This window comes from Triticum dicoccoides, chromosome 4A, assembly GCF_002162155.2.
Source record: "Triticum dicoccoides isolate Atlit2015 ecotype Zavitan chromosome 4A, WEW_v2.0, whole genome shotgun sequence".
Classification (NCBI taxonomy): Eukaryota; Viridiplantae; Streptophyta; class Magnoliopsida; order Poales; family Poaceae; genus Triticum; species Triticum dicoccoides.
The window spans coordinates 591,999,323-592,014,196 of record NC_041386.1 but is presented as its reverse complement, the minus strand read 5'-3'; the positions used below and the strand labels follow the sequence as shown (position 1 = coordinate 592,014,196).

General features: G+C 42.7%; 1 protein-coding gene across 4 annotated transcripts; it reads right to left on the bottom strand.

Annotated features, from left to right (window-relative positions):
* Positions 1–4,155: 4,155 nt before the first annotated feature.
* On the bottom strand, positions 4,156–10,102 carry LOC119287074 (BEL1-like homeodomain protein 7). Of its 4 annotated transcripts, none has more exons than XM_037566573.1 (6): positions 9,654–10,102; positions 8,539–8,642; positions 6,930–7,853; positions 5,553–5,929; positions 5,412–5,472; positions 4,156–5,059 (listed from the first exon to the last, which is right to left on the bottom strand). In XM_037566573.1, the coding sequence occupies exons 3-6, from the start codon at positions 7,770–7,772 to the stop codon at positions 4,424–4,426; spliced, it is 1,917 nt and encodes a 638-aa protein (XP_037422470.1). In that variant the 5' UTR covers positions 7,773–7,853; positions 8,539–8,642; positions 9,654–10,102; the 3' UTR covers positions 4,156–4,423. The 4 variants fall into 4 exon arrangements, with proteins under 4 accessions (XP_037422470.1, XP_037422473.1, XP_037422471.1 ...); XM_037566576.1 differs by having other exon boundaries at positions 9,966–10,098; XM_037566574.1 differs by lacking the exon at positions 9,654–10,102 and adding an exon at positions 9,473–9,630.
* Positions 10,103–14,874: the final 4,772 nt, after the last annotated feature.

Genomic DNA, 14,874 nt, shown 5'->3' with positions numbered 1-14,874 from the left:
TGCGTGACCTTATCATTCTTCCAATTCCTCCCCGTCAAGTGTTTATTCCTCATGTTTATTCCTCTCTAGCTCGGTCCCATGGTTGTCCCCTCCACTTGTCTCATCGCCGTCATCCAATCCAATAGATTGGTAATAGCTTGTGCCATCATTGTTCTTCATCTCCTTGACGGGGTTCTTGAGATATTCAAAGAGGTTTGACCACTTCAGTTTCCCATTCAATTGCACCCAACAATGGGTCATAGTGAGCAACTTTTTTCTCATTGATAGTACAAAGTGGAGGCTAACCCCACCTAGCAAGCAAAAATCACACTTCAACATAATGCAAGAAATGAAGCAAGCAAGAAATATAATGACCAATGTAAAACAAACTAAACTTACATGGCTATCGACTCCAATACCGCTTTTGTGCCTATTCACCACTTGTGCATAGAAAACCACAAAACTTGTTCATGGACTCCCTGATGACAACTCATCTCTGTTGGAAAGAGCCCTCATTGCGGGTCGTATGGATTGGATGCATCTCCACATAGTGCTTGTGTTCATGGTATCATGCATGGATTTTTTTTCAAATATTTTGAGCTCTTTTACTCGGTTCCACAAATATGATCCATGCTTATGGAGAACCAAACTTTACACTACAAGTCATCTTCGTGGGCCGAGCATGCATTTCCTCTTGCCTTCACCTTTTTTTAGTGTGTGATGGTTGTCCAACATCAAACAAAAGGCAAATTTGGATCACCCGCTTGACCGTCATTTATCATGTCCATCATGAACGAGTCCTAAAGATGCATCACAATGAAACTACAATCCTAAAATTAATTAAAAAATTGCATATATATGGGGCAAACTAACTATTTTGTAAGGAATATCATCGAACGATTGTTGGCCATGTCCAACACCAAAGATTCCCGACGTTGTCTGCAACCGCTGAAGTTGCGGTGACTCCTATAACATGCCCGGGAGGCGTCTACTTTTCGCGTGAAGCCATCCAAGATGTCCGTCCTTGCGAAGCCGGAATGGCATAAGGCCTTGGTGTGACCGATAGAGCGCATGCGGTTGCCGTCCCGGTGTGGTGGAGAACACCAACATGGACGTAGTGAACTCCATGTCGACGGCGTTCTTGCCTGCCTTCTCGTGGGCGCTATGGTCCCGTGGGTGATGATCTTTGCTTTGTTTTTAATGGTATCTAGGGACCCCCACAGACTCCGCCAATCCATCCTCCATCGTGCGGGCAGTGCGGACATTGATGGCTAGGAACGAGGAGGAGGTCGGCAGCGATGACACGAAGCAAGGCGTTGGAGCGAACGCGGGAGAAAGGGGAGGACATAAACGGAAGAGAGGATGGTCCATCTTGTCAATGGATTTGGGTGGGTCTAGCTTGTCAAATCTGACGTGGCAAACCCATTCGGACGACCACAAATCCACCACATATATGGGTTGGATTTGAGGGTGTCATATGACCAGACGTATGGTTAAGTTTGAGGGGGTTCGATTGGGTGGCGCTTTGGCATTTTTTGGCCGGGGAGTGTCAAGGCTGCATAGTTTTAAAAACTGAAACAGAGATCGAGCCGGTGAGCCCATCGGTTCAGGTTTTTACCATTGGACCATTCGTTCACCGATTCATCATCCGGTTTTTTACATAAAATAATATATGTTTAGTAATATTTATATATACTAATATAGTCTTAAACAATGGTCAAATAAAATTACTTTTCCATAATAGACAACAAAGTAGCATGACTGAGTTGGTTATTGGGCCATGAGCATGTAGTTCCTTCTCCTATGTGTTGTGGGATCGAATCCAACTTCTTTGAAATTCTGCATTAATCATTTTTCTAGGTTTTTCCCGATTCAAATGCCTTATTTATTCACTGGTTTTCCAGAGTTTGACCCGTTTTCTCCGGTCCAGTTGACCGGTTCTAGTTTTTCCGGTCCAACTGCAAGTCCAGTCCGGTTTTCTAAAGAGGTAATATCATCACTGGTGCCTAAACTTGTTACGGACATTCACTTTAGTGCCTGAATTTAGAAAATACGTCGAACTGGTTCGAAAACTTGACATGAAACCAGATCAAATGCCCGATTTATTGAACGGTTTTCTAGAAACCCAGCTTGTTTGACTGGTTTTCCCCGGTCCAGCTGCAGTACGGTCTTATTAACTTATAAAATTGCCAAGGTCGTCGGTTCTGGGTTTTTTCGGTCCAACTGTTGGTCCGGTCCGTTTTTTTAAAGAGGTAATATCACCACTGGTGCCTAAACTTGTATCACCACCGGTGCCTAAACTTGTTACAAATGTTCACTTTAGTGTCTAAACTTAAAAAATATGTCAAACTGGTTCTAAAACTTGACACGAACATACAGATACGATACAAAAGCCATTCGTAGACGTAAATTGTGCTGACATGGCATGGGATCCACTTGTAGCACGAAACAGGATTTTAGTTGAATAACTATCTTTCTATGATTAGTGGGTTATGTCTGTCGCAACTAGGAAACGGAAAATGGTGCCGGTAAGGTTGGAACCTTCAACTTGAAGAGTTCATGCGGCCTCCGATGGCCACTCCACCAAACAAGTTTTCATGCAAATCTGTAAATTATAATCACACTAATACACATACTACTATGAATTTTGCACACACTATTTTTTTAGAAGAAAAATGTAAAACGTCTGTAGATTGTAATCATAATAAACACATGTATTATTTTTTAAAATCTATAAACCAGGCCCTTGCCATATTGTGGGTTATAAATATTTGTGGTACACAAATATTCTTGTGCACACAAAATAAATACATAGATGTCTGCAATAAAATAACTTACTAAAAATGTTCCTGTAATTTTTAGAAATACTCACGTATTATTTAGAAAATACTACTTCAGTAAAATCCATGAGTGTTTCGAAATGTTTACTAACTACAAACGTTTCAAATACATAGTCATGTATTACATTTAAAAAATATTAATTTTTATAAATATATAGCGAATATAAACATTTTTATACATGCATGGTTATACTTAATTTATAGAAATTTATGGATAAATTTTTTTACTAAATATCTATGCATGTTCATTGGTGTATAATTTCACTCATGGATTATATTCATAATTTTTATATAATGCGGGTGAATTAGTAAACAACATACTTATTAAAAATGTGTGCATGATTATGCAAATGTTTGTATAACTAAAACTATATTTATGAACTATAATGTTAAAAACATTTGCAATATTTAATACTGTACAAAAATCTTAAATTGTTTGTATAACTAAAATTATATTTATGAACTGTAACGTTAAAAATATTTGCAATATTTAATATTATACCAACATCTTTATAATTAATATATATTATTTCAATTATATGAATGTTTCTAAAATAATACATGAATATTATTAATTACATGAACACTTTTTAAAAGTTAGTTATTTTAGTTTAATGTATAACATTTATAATTATTAATACCGCATGAATAGTTGAACTTTATTTGTATTACTGTGAGTATGAGTTATAGACTTTTTACAGTTTACTTTTTAAATTAGCATACACTAAATGGGCCGTACTGAGTGCAACCCATTTAAGTAGCACAAGCTTTGTATTTCGCACTAGACTAAGGGGCCTTTGTTATCTCATAAAGCTCTGTGTTAGAGTGGCTAGCACAAGTCTCTCACACACTTCAGGTACGTACCATTTTTCATTTCAACTTTCCTTCTCTACTGACAGGCAGGACCCACTAGTAGTACTTAACTAAAATCCTGATTCGTTGCTAGAAGTCGACCCATGCCACATCAGCCAAATACGGTGCCATATCAGCGTAATTTATGTTTTCAAATGGGATTAACACCGTGTTCATGTCAAGTTTTAGAACCAGTTTGACATATTTTTTAAGTTCGGACACCAAAAGTTTGACGTATTTTTCAAGTTTAGATACTAAAGTGAACATCCGTGTCAAAGTTCAAGCACCACAGATGATATTACCATTTTTCCAAACTGTTTCCAAACTGGCATATGCCGGCCTGTACGGGGCTGCTCCGGTTGGAAATGCTCTGAGACAGAGACACAATCTGAAGCGTTCCCTCCAGTGCATTTTTACAGGTTTTTCCTTCTGTTTTTTGGTTCAACCACCTGCTGCACAACAGATAACTGACCAGAAGTATCCGTTACCGTAACATTTTTACAGGATGGTTCGTCTCCAGTCATAACCTTTTACACGTATAACCCATTCCATTCATCTTTACAAAAATTATTTACCCCACCCCCACCCCCACAAATTTATAATACATTTCATGCTATACCCCCTCTCTTCTATACCAAATGCAACTACAGCTACAATTTCCATGCTTTTCCAGGCACGTTATTATCATGGCCCTACAAATTACAAAATAATCCATCTCCATCCAATGTTCACCGACGAGCGTTTCAGTTCATTCAGGCCACGAAATCATGCAGCAGGGGCGACGGCTCAAACTGCTGCCGTTGATCTAGCTGGTTCGTCGACTCGTAGTCCGAAGAGGCCATGGCAGCGCCACCGCCGGGATGAGCCGCGGTGGTGTTGTAGATGTCCTCTTCCCCGGCGGCGGTGAATCCTGGCCGGTGAGCGTTCGGAGCTGAGAGGCTGTTCTCGGTGTGCTGCAATCCTAGCGTCAACGACACATTGCTGTTCTGATATCCCCCGAGCTCTGCCAAATGGTAGGCCATGAAGCGCGCGCTCTCGTCGCCGTGGAGGAGACTGCCGTCAGCCTCGCCCGGTCTTTGGTCCTTCAACAGCAGGTTCATGAAGCCGTCGTCGGAGTTTGCCTCGTTGTGGAAGCTGGACGGCGCTCCGGTGAGACCCGCCATCTCCATGTTGGCTTTGAATTCGCTGGTTTGGTAAGCCTGGCCCTGGCTCATGGAGCATTTCAGATCTTCCTTGTCTTCACAAGACGCCATTTTGTCCTTGCTTCTTGGTAAGTTGTCCGAGGAGGAGTTTGAGTCGAGCTCTGCCTCCCCGGTCTCTTCTTTATACATGTCTTCGATCATCGGTTTCCACAGGCGAACACGGGCATTGATGAACCAGTTCGAAATCTAGGACAATGAAGGATGTAAAGTAAGTTCAGCAAACCGATTTCATTTCACAGAATGCAAAGTCTTCCAGAAGTCATTTGCACACTTTCGAAGCCAAATATCCAATTCTCCTAGAATACAAGTTGTTTATTGATGGAGAACTTAACAAATATAATTTTTCCTATTTGCAGGTTATCGACATACATGCTAGTAGAGTAGTAACCCTGCAGCATGATTCAGAATTTGCACCACTTGGATATTACCAAGATGAGTTACGTACCCCTATTTGTGCGCATTGATTTTAGTACTAACAAGGCATACCAATCATTGATAACAAATTTAGTGTGGTAATTCTTGGTAAGATCATAAATACCTGACTTCTTGTTAAACCAGTTTGCCTCGCTAGCATTAGCTTTTCTGAATCTTTTGGATACCTGGAAAAAAAATAACTGTCATCAGAACAAAAGCGAAAAGGGGCAAGTGGTGATAATTATATGAGAAATAAGCAACTTACGGGTGAAGGAAGTGTTCAAACAGCCAAGCACGAAGAATTGAAACTGAGTTTTCAGGCAGTCCCCTCTGTGGCCTCCAGGCATTTTGCTGTAACATACCATACTGTTGGAAAGCTCGTTGTTGCCTTAACTGCTGATCGATGTAACGGAGGCGAGTTAACTTGCCCTCTCTGCCCGATGAACTATCCTCCTCTCCCAGTTTCTTTCGGATAACATTAACCTGGTCGTTGATAGCATCCTTCAGACATCGGAAGTGCCGCGATATTGTCTGAAGGGCAACTGCAGTATAAGGTTTGGCAGCTCCAGACCCAGCAATCATATCGAAAGACGACACTACAATTTGCATTTGATGGAAATAATGCTTGTACTTTCGGTCAACCTGAAAAAAAAAATAGCTTGGTGTTCAGAATAGTTCATTTAGGATGTGATGTGTAGTACTAACTACTAACTGAAAAATAAGAAAACCGCATTCAGGTTGCCAGTTAAGCCATTATCCCTGTTTAGCCCGTGTTAAGGACAAATCTGTCTTGCTGAGTGCCTTTTTGAAAGAGTATTATTTCTCAGCAAAGTTTCTGTATTTAGTTTAAATCGGATTTAGATACCAAAACTTTACCAACAAATACCATTCTTCCTGACAGCTCCTGAGAGATGTACCTTTTACGTTCCCGCCCACTTGACATTTTAATAGGATTGTTAACATGACTTTCTTCTGAACTTTGTGGTGATCTAATTAATCAGCACATAGTAATTAGATATATGTCGCAGTTCCTACTCCAACTATGCTTAGTGCTTCCTTGGAGGTTCTTTAGCTAAAAACTTGCATGCACAAGCTTAAGCCTTGTTATATGTTGGTATATAGGCAGCTAAGCTTTCTTAAGAAGCCTCGACCCGCCTAGAAACCGTTGAACCATCTCTCCTGACTTCTTCAAGGAGCCCATGTATGAATTTCTAGTTAGAAACCAACCATTCTGAATGAACTTTGGATCATGACCCATTTATGTTACTCCAGTCAATATTAAGTCCATGCCCCTTAATTGGCTGGGATTCCAATCCCAACGACTACCTTTTCTAAGAACAAAGATAGGACAATGCAGTTGACTTCTGAGATATGAGAAACTCTGAGCTCCGTTTTCTTGAGAAAAAGAAAGAAACTCTGAACTGCAACCATCACCAAATAAAGATTTTTTTTTCTATGGAACTTTAGACTGGAGTACAAAAATTAAGTTTGTTCATATGGTATATTTGAACTTAATCGTTCACAAATGAGTCTGTGGATCTTCATGAGAATTACAGCTACAGTGATTAGTCAAGCAAAGGTAAATCTTCGTGGCATTTCAGTTTGATTTCGATAGTAAATATGGTGGTGGTGACTAACAAACCTCATCCAGCATGGCCAATAGTTTCGCCATCTTATTCTGGAGCTCTTGTTTCTCAGCCGCAGAAATCTCAGCTTCCGCATTGGCAGTAGACTCCTGTGGGTTGGAAGATACCCCCTCACTTTTCAACACCTCATCGGCGTCTTTGCCATCCATTTTTCCTGCTTCAGCCTTCTCTTTCTGCGCGTTCTGCTTTATACTCTTCCAAACACTGACGATCTCATCAAGCAATTCTTGTGCTGCCTTTAGATACTTTGAATTCCTGATTGCCCGTGAGGCCTCCGACTGCATATTCTTCATTCCATTTTCATCACCCTGGTAAGATTGGGTTGTCAGCAAGTCTGGCTTTGGGGACCAGTATGGGTATGAAGGTGCCAGGATATGTGTGTTGAGGCTCAGAGACAATCCTTGGCCTGGTGCTGATGGAACACTCGCCGAACTGGGGTTGTTCAACAAGCCGAAATCAAGCTGTGCACTGCTATGGGCATCATTGTGGATGAGATCACCACCACCACCACCACTCTGTGCACCATCCATGAAATGCATTAACATCTCATTCCTCATATCTTTGACAGGAGCGAAGGAGCTTTGCTCTGTGAGCGAGGTGACCATGTTAGGAGGTTCCCTTGATGATGAATGTTCTGAAGGATGGCCATGCAGCTCCATGAAATTTTGCTGAGGCTGGATAATGCCACTGAATTCCGTATATGGTCCAGAAGATGCATTGTTTGAATAGAGCAAGTTCCCCAGGGCTGACGGCACGGGATACGACGCATTTCCCGTGTCTGGTGAGTACATGGTTTGCGGGTCCCTTTCGTCACCCGGGCTTGAGTAATAATTAGACATGCCACAACTTTGACTGCTCACTTATGAAGCAACTGCATGCCACTTGTGAAGTCAACCCAATCAAGATTCTAATTGACCTGCCTGCAAATGGGAAAAAAAGGAAGGGTTGAGCATAACACTGAAGAAGAATAACCAACTCAAAAAGGAAGTGCTTCTATCCTCAAACAGTAAGAGAGGATGCAACCAATAGTAATTCCTTATCTCTTTCTTTCCAGAAAAAAAAACTCAGGCCCTGTCTCTTCTGCAAGGGCACAAGATACACACACACACACACACACACACACACACAGTAGCCATCACGAGTGATTTAAGCCCAGAGCCTCACATTTGTACTCTTTGACAGCAGTTACCACCGTTGTGTTCCATTTTTGTTTTTCACATTTGTACCATGGAAGAAACAGACACCAATGCTCAGGAAACAAGACAATGCAAGGTGACAGTGCAAGATGCTTGTTTGCAGGCTAAAGGTACAGGTGGTCCGCCATCTATGAGCTCAGCTCAGCTAGGTTCTTGGCCGTTTGCACCTTCCTCACCAAGACGGTGAGAATGTGGTGGGAAATTCCTTATGTTTCACCAGAATAACACAAGCATCCAAAGGGGCCAAAGCCACCCGAAGGAACCACCAAACCAGATAACACGGCCGGCCTCTATACCACACATACAAACACAAAACTGCAAAAGCACGGATTATTTTGTGTTTCTGAAGAAAATATTGTTATTTTGCCTGTTCTTGAATGAAATACGATTATGTGCTGGCCGGCAATACCTTGTCTGATCAATCATTGATGGCCGAGGCGTGCGCAGGACTCCTTCACCAGCTCAGCGGCAACCACCGAAGATACGGGCGTGCACCGATGATTCAGGATGATTCTGGAAGAAGAGATGAATGAAATGGCATCAGATGGCTAGCTAGATAGAAACTACTTTCATACTACTTGTTTGCAGCTCGGATTTTAAGTAATTTTCAATGATACGACAGAGGTGGGAGTGGTGAGCCAGGAGCAATGTCCAAGGCACAGCCTTGTTGTCAGTTGTCACACGCAAAAGATGAATATAATAACTTAAAATTCTGATGACAAGAGCTAAGAGTTCCCTTGCACAGATAAATGCTGCACTACAAGATACAGCAAAACAAGAGACGAAAAATAAGAGCATGGGTTTCATCAGGGCATCCAATGAAACAAAGATTCAAGGATCAGCAAGCAAAGATGGAAGGGTTCCCACTGTAACCAAGCCCAAAAGCCAGCTCTACTGGTAGCTGGGGGAGGGGAAGCAACTAGAAACTCAGATTGAGGTACCAAGACCGCATATGAAACACAGAATTCTAAGAGGATACCCAAGAATTCCATACCAAAGAGGTGAAGAGGGGGTAATTTCTTGAGGCATCAAAAACAGGGGAACCAAGAACTTGAGGCCAAAACCCCCAATACCTTCAGTTCCTCAAGAATCCCAACTCTAGGCTGCACTAAAATCCACAGCCAAGGCTCCTAATCTCTCCCAGCTCCTGAACTGAAGAACCCAGGCAGAAACACCAAGAAGAGGCCTCGCAGTTCAGAGAGGCTAGCTAGCCACATACCTATCGCCGCACTCAAAAGCCAAGAAAAGCTCACCAACCAATCATTGGAGCCGATAACAGCAGCACCACACGGAAAGAAAAAAGATAAACAAAAAGGATCGGTTGCAGTTGCAGTTGCACCCACTCAGATCAGACACCCCAATTCCCCGAAGCGAAGAAGCAGCAGCAAGAACCAGAGCAGCAAAATCACGCGAACATGCGCAAGGAATTTCCGCCCCTGCCGCCGCCGCCGCCGCCGCGGCCAGCGGAGGGGGGGGGCAATGATGCGGAGAGGGGGATAGAATATTGGGGAAAGGGAGGGTGACCTGAGGGCGGGGGGCAGGCAGCGGCCGGCAGAGGGATTGCTGTCACGAGCCCCGCAAGCCGATCTTGGCTGGGGATAGCGGGAGGGGAGAGAGACAGCGGCGGAGAGGAGAAAGAAAATCGGTGAATCTTTGCTCCTCCCTCTCTCTCTCTCTCTCCTCCGGCACGGGGACAAAATCAGATCCCTCCCACCCGGGATTACAATAATCTTGGCCGCTGCTGCTGCTTCTTCAACCTTCCGCTGCTGCTTCTTCTCGGGCCCAAAAAACAAATGGGTAAACAAAGCGGGCACCAACCACTAACGACTGTTATACCAGCATATGATAATGCGGAGGAGGGCTCCGGCCGGAAAATTTCCCTCTTTTTCTTTATCGGCGTTCTTTATTGCTGCTGCTGTTAGCGGCGGATGGGACGTGACGGGATGGATAATTGGGTGAGGTGGGGTGGGGTGGGGGGCGTTCGGGGGCGGGTTTAGGCTTTAATCCAAACCGGGAGCTGTTGGGGAGGCATTTGGTTTGCTTGTTTGTTTGGCGGTGCGTCCACCACCACCACCACCACCACGGCCTCCTTCGAGGTGCTTCTTCTCGTTGTTCCATCCACCGTAACGCGTGTTGATTTGATTTGATGTATCGTGGAGCTTGTTTATGGTTTTAATTATGTGATGTTGTGTCAGGCTGTGCTGGGTCTGGCTTATCATTATTGCTGGGATTATGGGATGTGACACAAAGTCTAAAACTGATTTATTGGGAGAGGGTTTTGTTTTTATTTATTTTTAGAATGCGGTGCAGATGCAGAGGCATGCCATGTTGAGGTTGACAAAGTCATCACAGGCGTCTCGTACTCGACGGGAACAATGCAAGCACCGGGATTTGAACCCTCGTGGGCTGGGGTTACCGCTGTCCTCATTACCATCCAGCCGTGGATTGGTTCACGGGAGAGGGTTTTATTGGGGAGTATGAAATAGAGGTGAGTTTGTGACATGGCTACTCGGATGGTTAGCGAGGTGGTTGTGTTGTATTGCACGCCCCTTTCTCCGACGGATTATTCTTGCGGTTGTAAAGGGTGGTCATGGCGACCGAGAAGGGTATGCATGCGAGATGGCATCGGATATATAAGATCATGTGACTTGGTTTGTTGTCTTGGGGGTACAAACCCCGCCCTGTAACGCCTAACATGCGGCTCTAGCCCGATCCAGACTTGAAAATCTCGATGGGGGTAGAAACGAATATCGCGACACATAGCAAGGTGGACATCATTAAAAAGTACCGTCAACTGAATAGAAGAGAATATAAGATATAGTTGGCTTACACTCGCCACAAGCTACAACATGAATATCTCAATACATCAATACATAGCGGTCATCATGCAGAAGAGCTTTCTTCGACCCATCGTCTCCAGAAGAATGAAATGCATAAAACCACCAAATTCATATCCTAATTAGAAAAAATGTCGGAATTCAAAACCTGACAAAACACATTATCTTTGATAGTGGTAAAAACACCGACGAAACTTTTGAGTGAGTTTTGACGTGGCAAAGCTTGGCGACGGGTGTGACGGCAAGCATTAATGATCATTAACGGATCGGTCAGGGCGGCACTCTCGGTCTGAGGCGCGGGGTTGGCTCACTCTCTCCCCCGTCATTCTCCTCCCCTTGTCAGCGGTAGAGGGGGCATAACAGCCCACCATGCCGATGGCGATGGGGGGGGGCACGGCACACCACGACGGCAACAAGGGCAATTGTTGTGGTAACAACATCTTCCATTCCTTGTCACCACTGCTGAAGCACGGCTGCGGTGGCACTCACCAGTAGGAGGAGTTGTTTCACTTATCTCTCATTCTATTTAGAAATTAGGTTTAGACCTAGGATTTGGGTATTATGGTTTGTGTTTGTGTGGGAATTAGGGTTTGTGGTCAGTTTGGAACTTAGGGTTAGGGAAGTGTCGATTGGGTGCATTGAGAGCGATCAGTGTGTGTTGATTCAATGAATCATTGAACAATTAGTCTAAGTTGTATATTTGGGAGTGGGTGTTGTGGACTGTATTAGTTCATATTTTAGAAAGAACTAGTCCAGACATATTTTAGTCTAAACGAGACAATTGACAGCCCCCATACTAGTCTGAAATATAGATTTGGGAGTGGATGCAGTGCATTGTTTTAGTTCATAAATTAGTATGTTTTAGTTATACATGCGGATTTGCTTGCATTTATGTTTTGCTGATTTCTACCAATCGAGGAACTTCACTTAATGGAGATATAAGAGAGAGGATGAGAAGAAAATCATGAGAAGACCTTTTTGTTATCATAAAATTGAGACTTATGGGCAAGGAAAGGGTGTATCATCCAACAAGGCTTATGGGCATGTTGTTTACTATTGTTGCTGAAACTGTGAGCTGCAAGTTGCTAGTTATTGATAATGCGGGTGGTCGTGTTGTGGTGATTCTGGTATTTGTTCTTAGATGTTTGAACTGAGAATGTTGTGATCATGTTGTTATGATTTGGGTCTAGCCATTTGCTTTAGAATAATGACATTAGACTACAAGATGTTTGATGTCTGTTACACCAGAAGATGCACAAATTCAAACAAATAGAAGATTGGATTGTGTTGTTAGGCCATAATTTACCAATACAATGATCTAATTGGTTTGCCAAAACACCAACACATTCATCATGCGTGATACATTAAAGATAATTGACAAACAAATTCAGACTCGTGAGCAAAGTGTGATACATCACATATTATGGTACATCACAGATAATTGACTAACATCAGAGGTAACTGAATTCAGAGACGGTTGAATAGAAGATTCATACAAACATCGTCAGAGGTAAAGGAAATTGGTCCAATGCCACCTTGTAGTTGGATGTGGAGCTAGGCTTGTCTGCCTTCTCGCCCACTGGAAGATCTGGTCATAGGTATGAGTGCGGTCATTGGGAAGCACTGCTCATACTCTGCTTCATTAAAGAGCCCTGAGATCATATCTGAGAGTTGCGCTAATAACCCACAAGTATATGGGATTAGTTGTAGAATTTACAATAAATAAGAGTGTCGAACCCAATAAGGAGCTAAATGTAGAATTAATATTCTCTCAAGTTCTATCGACCACCGATACAACTCTACGCACACTAACGTCCGCTTTACCTAGAACAAGAAATAAGTAGTTTGCGAGAATAGAAAGATAGCTTTGCAAGATAATAAAGAGTTAGTTGTTGTTTCAAATTTTAATAAAAGAACAATAAAGTGAAGGTTTTTGAAGATCAATGAGAAAAGTTTTGTCCCTAGGCAATTGAATATGACACGATAGTGATACTCATCACACTTATGAGGGAGAGGCTTAAGCTAACATACTTTTCGTACTTGGATCACATGTTCTTATGATTGAAACTCTAGCAAGCATCCGCAATTACTAAAGATTCATTAAGGTAAAACCCAACCGTAGCAGTAAGTGATAACCCACAAGTATAGGGGATCACAACAGTTTTCGAGGGTGGAGTATTCAACACAAATTTATTGATTCGACATAAGGGGAGCCAAAGAATATTCTCAAGTATTAGCAGCTGAGTTATCAATTCAACCACACCTGGAAACTTAATATCTGCAGCAAAGTGTTTAGTAGCAAAGTAGTATGATAGTAGTGGTAACAGTGGTAAAAGTAACGGTAGCAGTTTTGGTTTTATAGTGATTGTAACAATAGTAACGGAAAAGTAAATAAGCAAAGAACATTATATGAAAAGCTCGTAGGCAATGGATCAGTGATGGATAATTATGCCGGATGCGATCAATCATGCAACAGTTATAACATAGGGTGACACAGAACTAGCTCCAGTTCATCAATGTAATGTAGGCATGTATTCCGAATATAGTCATACGTGCTTATGGAAAAGAACTTGCATGACATCTTTTGTCCTACCCTCCCGTGGCAGTGGGGTCCTATTGGAAACTAGGGATATTAAGGGCTCCTTTTAATAGAGAACCGGAACAAAGCATTAACACATAGTGAATACATGAATTCCTCAAACTACGGTTATCACCGGTAAGTATCCCGATTATTGTCACTTCGGGGTTAACGGATCATAACATGTAATAGGTGACTATAGACTTGCAAGATAAGATCAAGAACTCTCATATATTGATGAAAACATAATAGGTTCAGATCTGAAATCATGGCACTCGGGCCCTAGTGACAAGCATTAAGCATAGCAAAGTCATAGCAACATCAATCTCAAAACATAGTGGATGCTAGGGATCAAACCCTAACAAAACTAACTCGATTACATGATAAATCTCATCCAACCCATCACCGTCCAGCAAGCCTACGATGGAATTACTCATGCACGGCGGTGAGCATCATGGAATTGGTGATGGAGGAAGGTTGATGATGATGATGGCGACGGATTCCCCTCTCCGGAGCCCCGAACAGACTCCAGATCAGCCCTCCCGAGAGATATTAGGGCTTGGAGGCGGCTCCGTATCGTAAAATGCAATGAATCCTTCTCTCTGATTTTTTTCTCCCCGAACATGAATATATGGAGTCAGGATGGACGTCGGTGGAGCATCAGGGGGCCCATGAGGCAGGGGCGCGCGCCCCCACCCTCATGGACAGGGTGTGGGCCCCTGACGTTGATTCTTTCGCTAGTATTTTTTATATATTCCAAAAACAATCTCCGTTGATTTTCAGGTCATTCCGAGAACTTTTATTTCTGCACAAAAATAACACCATGGCAATTCTGCTGAAAACAACGTCAGTTCGGTTTAGTTCTATTCAAATCATGCAAGTTAGAGTCCAAAACAAGGGCAAACGTGTTTGGAAAGTAGATACGACTGAGACGTATCAGTAAGTTAAAAGTCCCCTTTGATACCATATACAACAACTCGAGAACTCGGGTTTAGGCTTCTAGTCATTCCCGCAACCCACTATAAGCAAATCATTAACATATTGCGACACCCTACAACGGGTACCGCGTATGCTTGCACGACATGGCGGGCACCATAGGACAGCACCATAATAATATACAGCTCATATCAACCATATCATGCCACAATTAGCCCGCGGGACAAAAAAAACCACTCAAACATAATGGAGGTGTAACACATCATTGGATAATAATATATAGCATAGAGCAACATGTTCAAGTAGAGATTATAGCGGGGTGACAGAGGATACACCAATGAATGGAGAGGGAGAAAGTTGCTAATGACGACAGCGAAGTTGTTGGAGTAGATCA

What these genes read in the sequence shown, in the direction of transcription:
- LOC119287074 (XM_037566573.1), bottom strand. Translation starts at nt 7,772, where the DNA reads ATGTCTAATTATTACTCAAGCCCGGGTGACGAAAGGGACCCGCAAACC. An exon ending in TTTGAACACTTCCTTCACCC is followed by an intron (nt 5,473 to 5,552) that starts GTAAGTTGCTTA and finishes TTTTTTTTCCAG; the next exon opens with GTATCCAAAAGATTCAGAAA. An exon ending in CTGGTTTAACAAGAAGTCAG is followed by an intron (nt 5,060 to 5,411) that starts GTATTTATGATC and finishes TCATTGTCCTAG; the next exon opens with ATTTCGAACTGGTTCATCAA.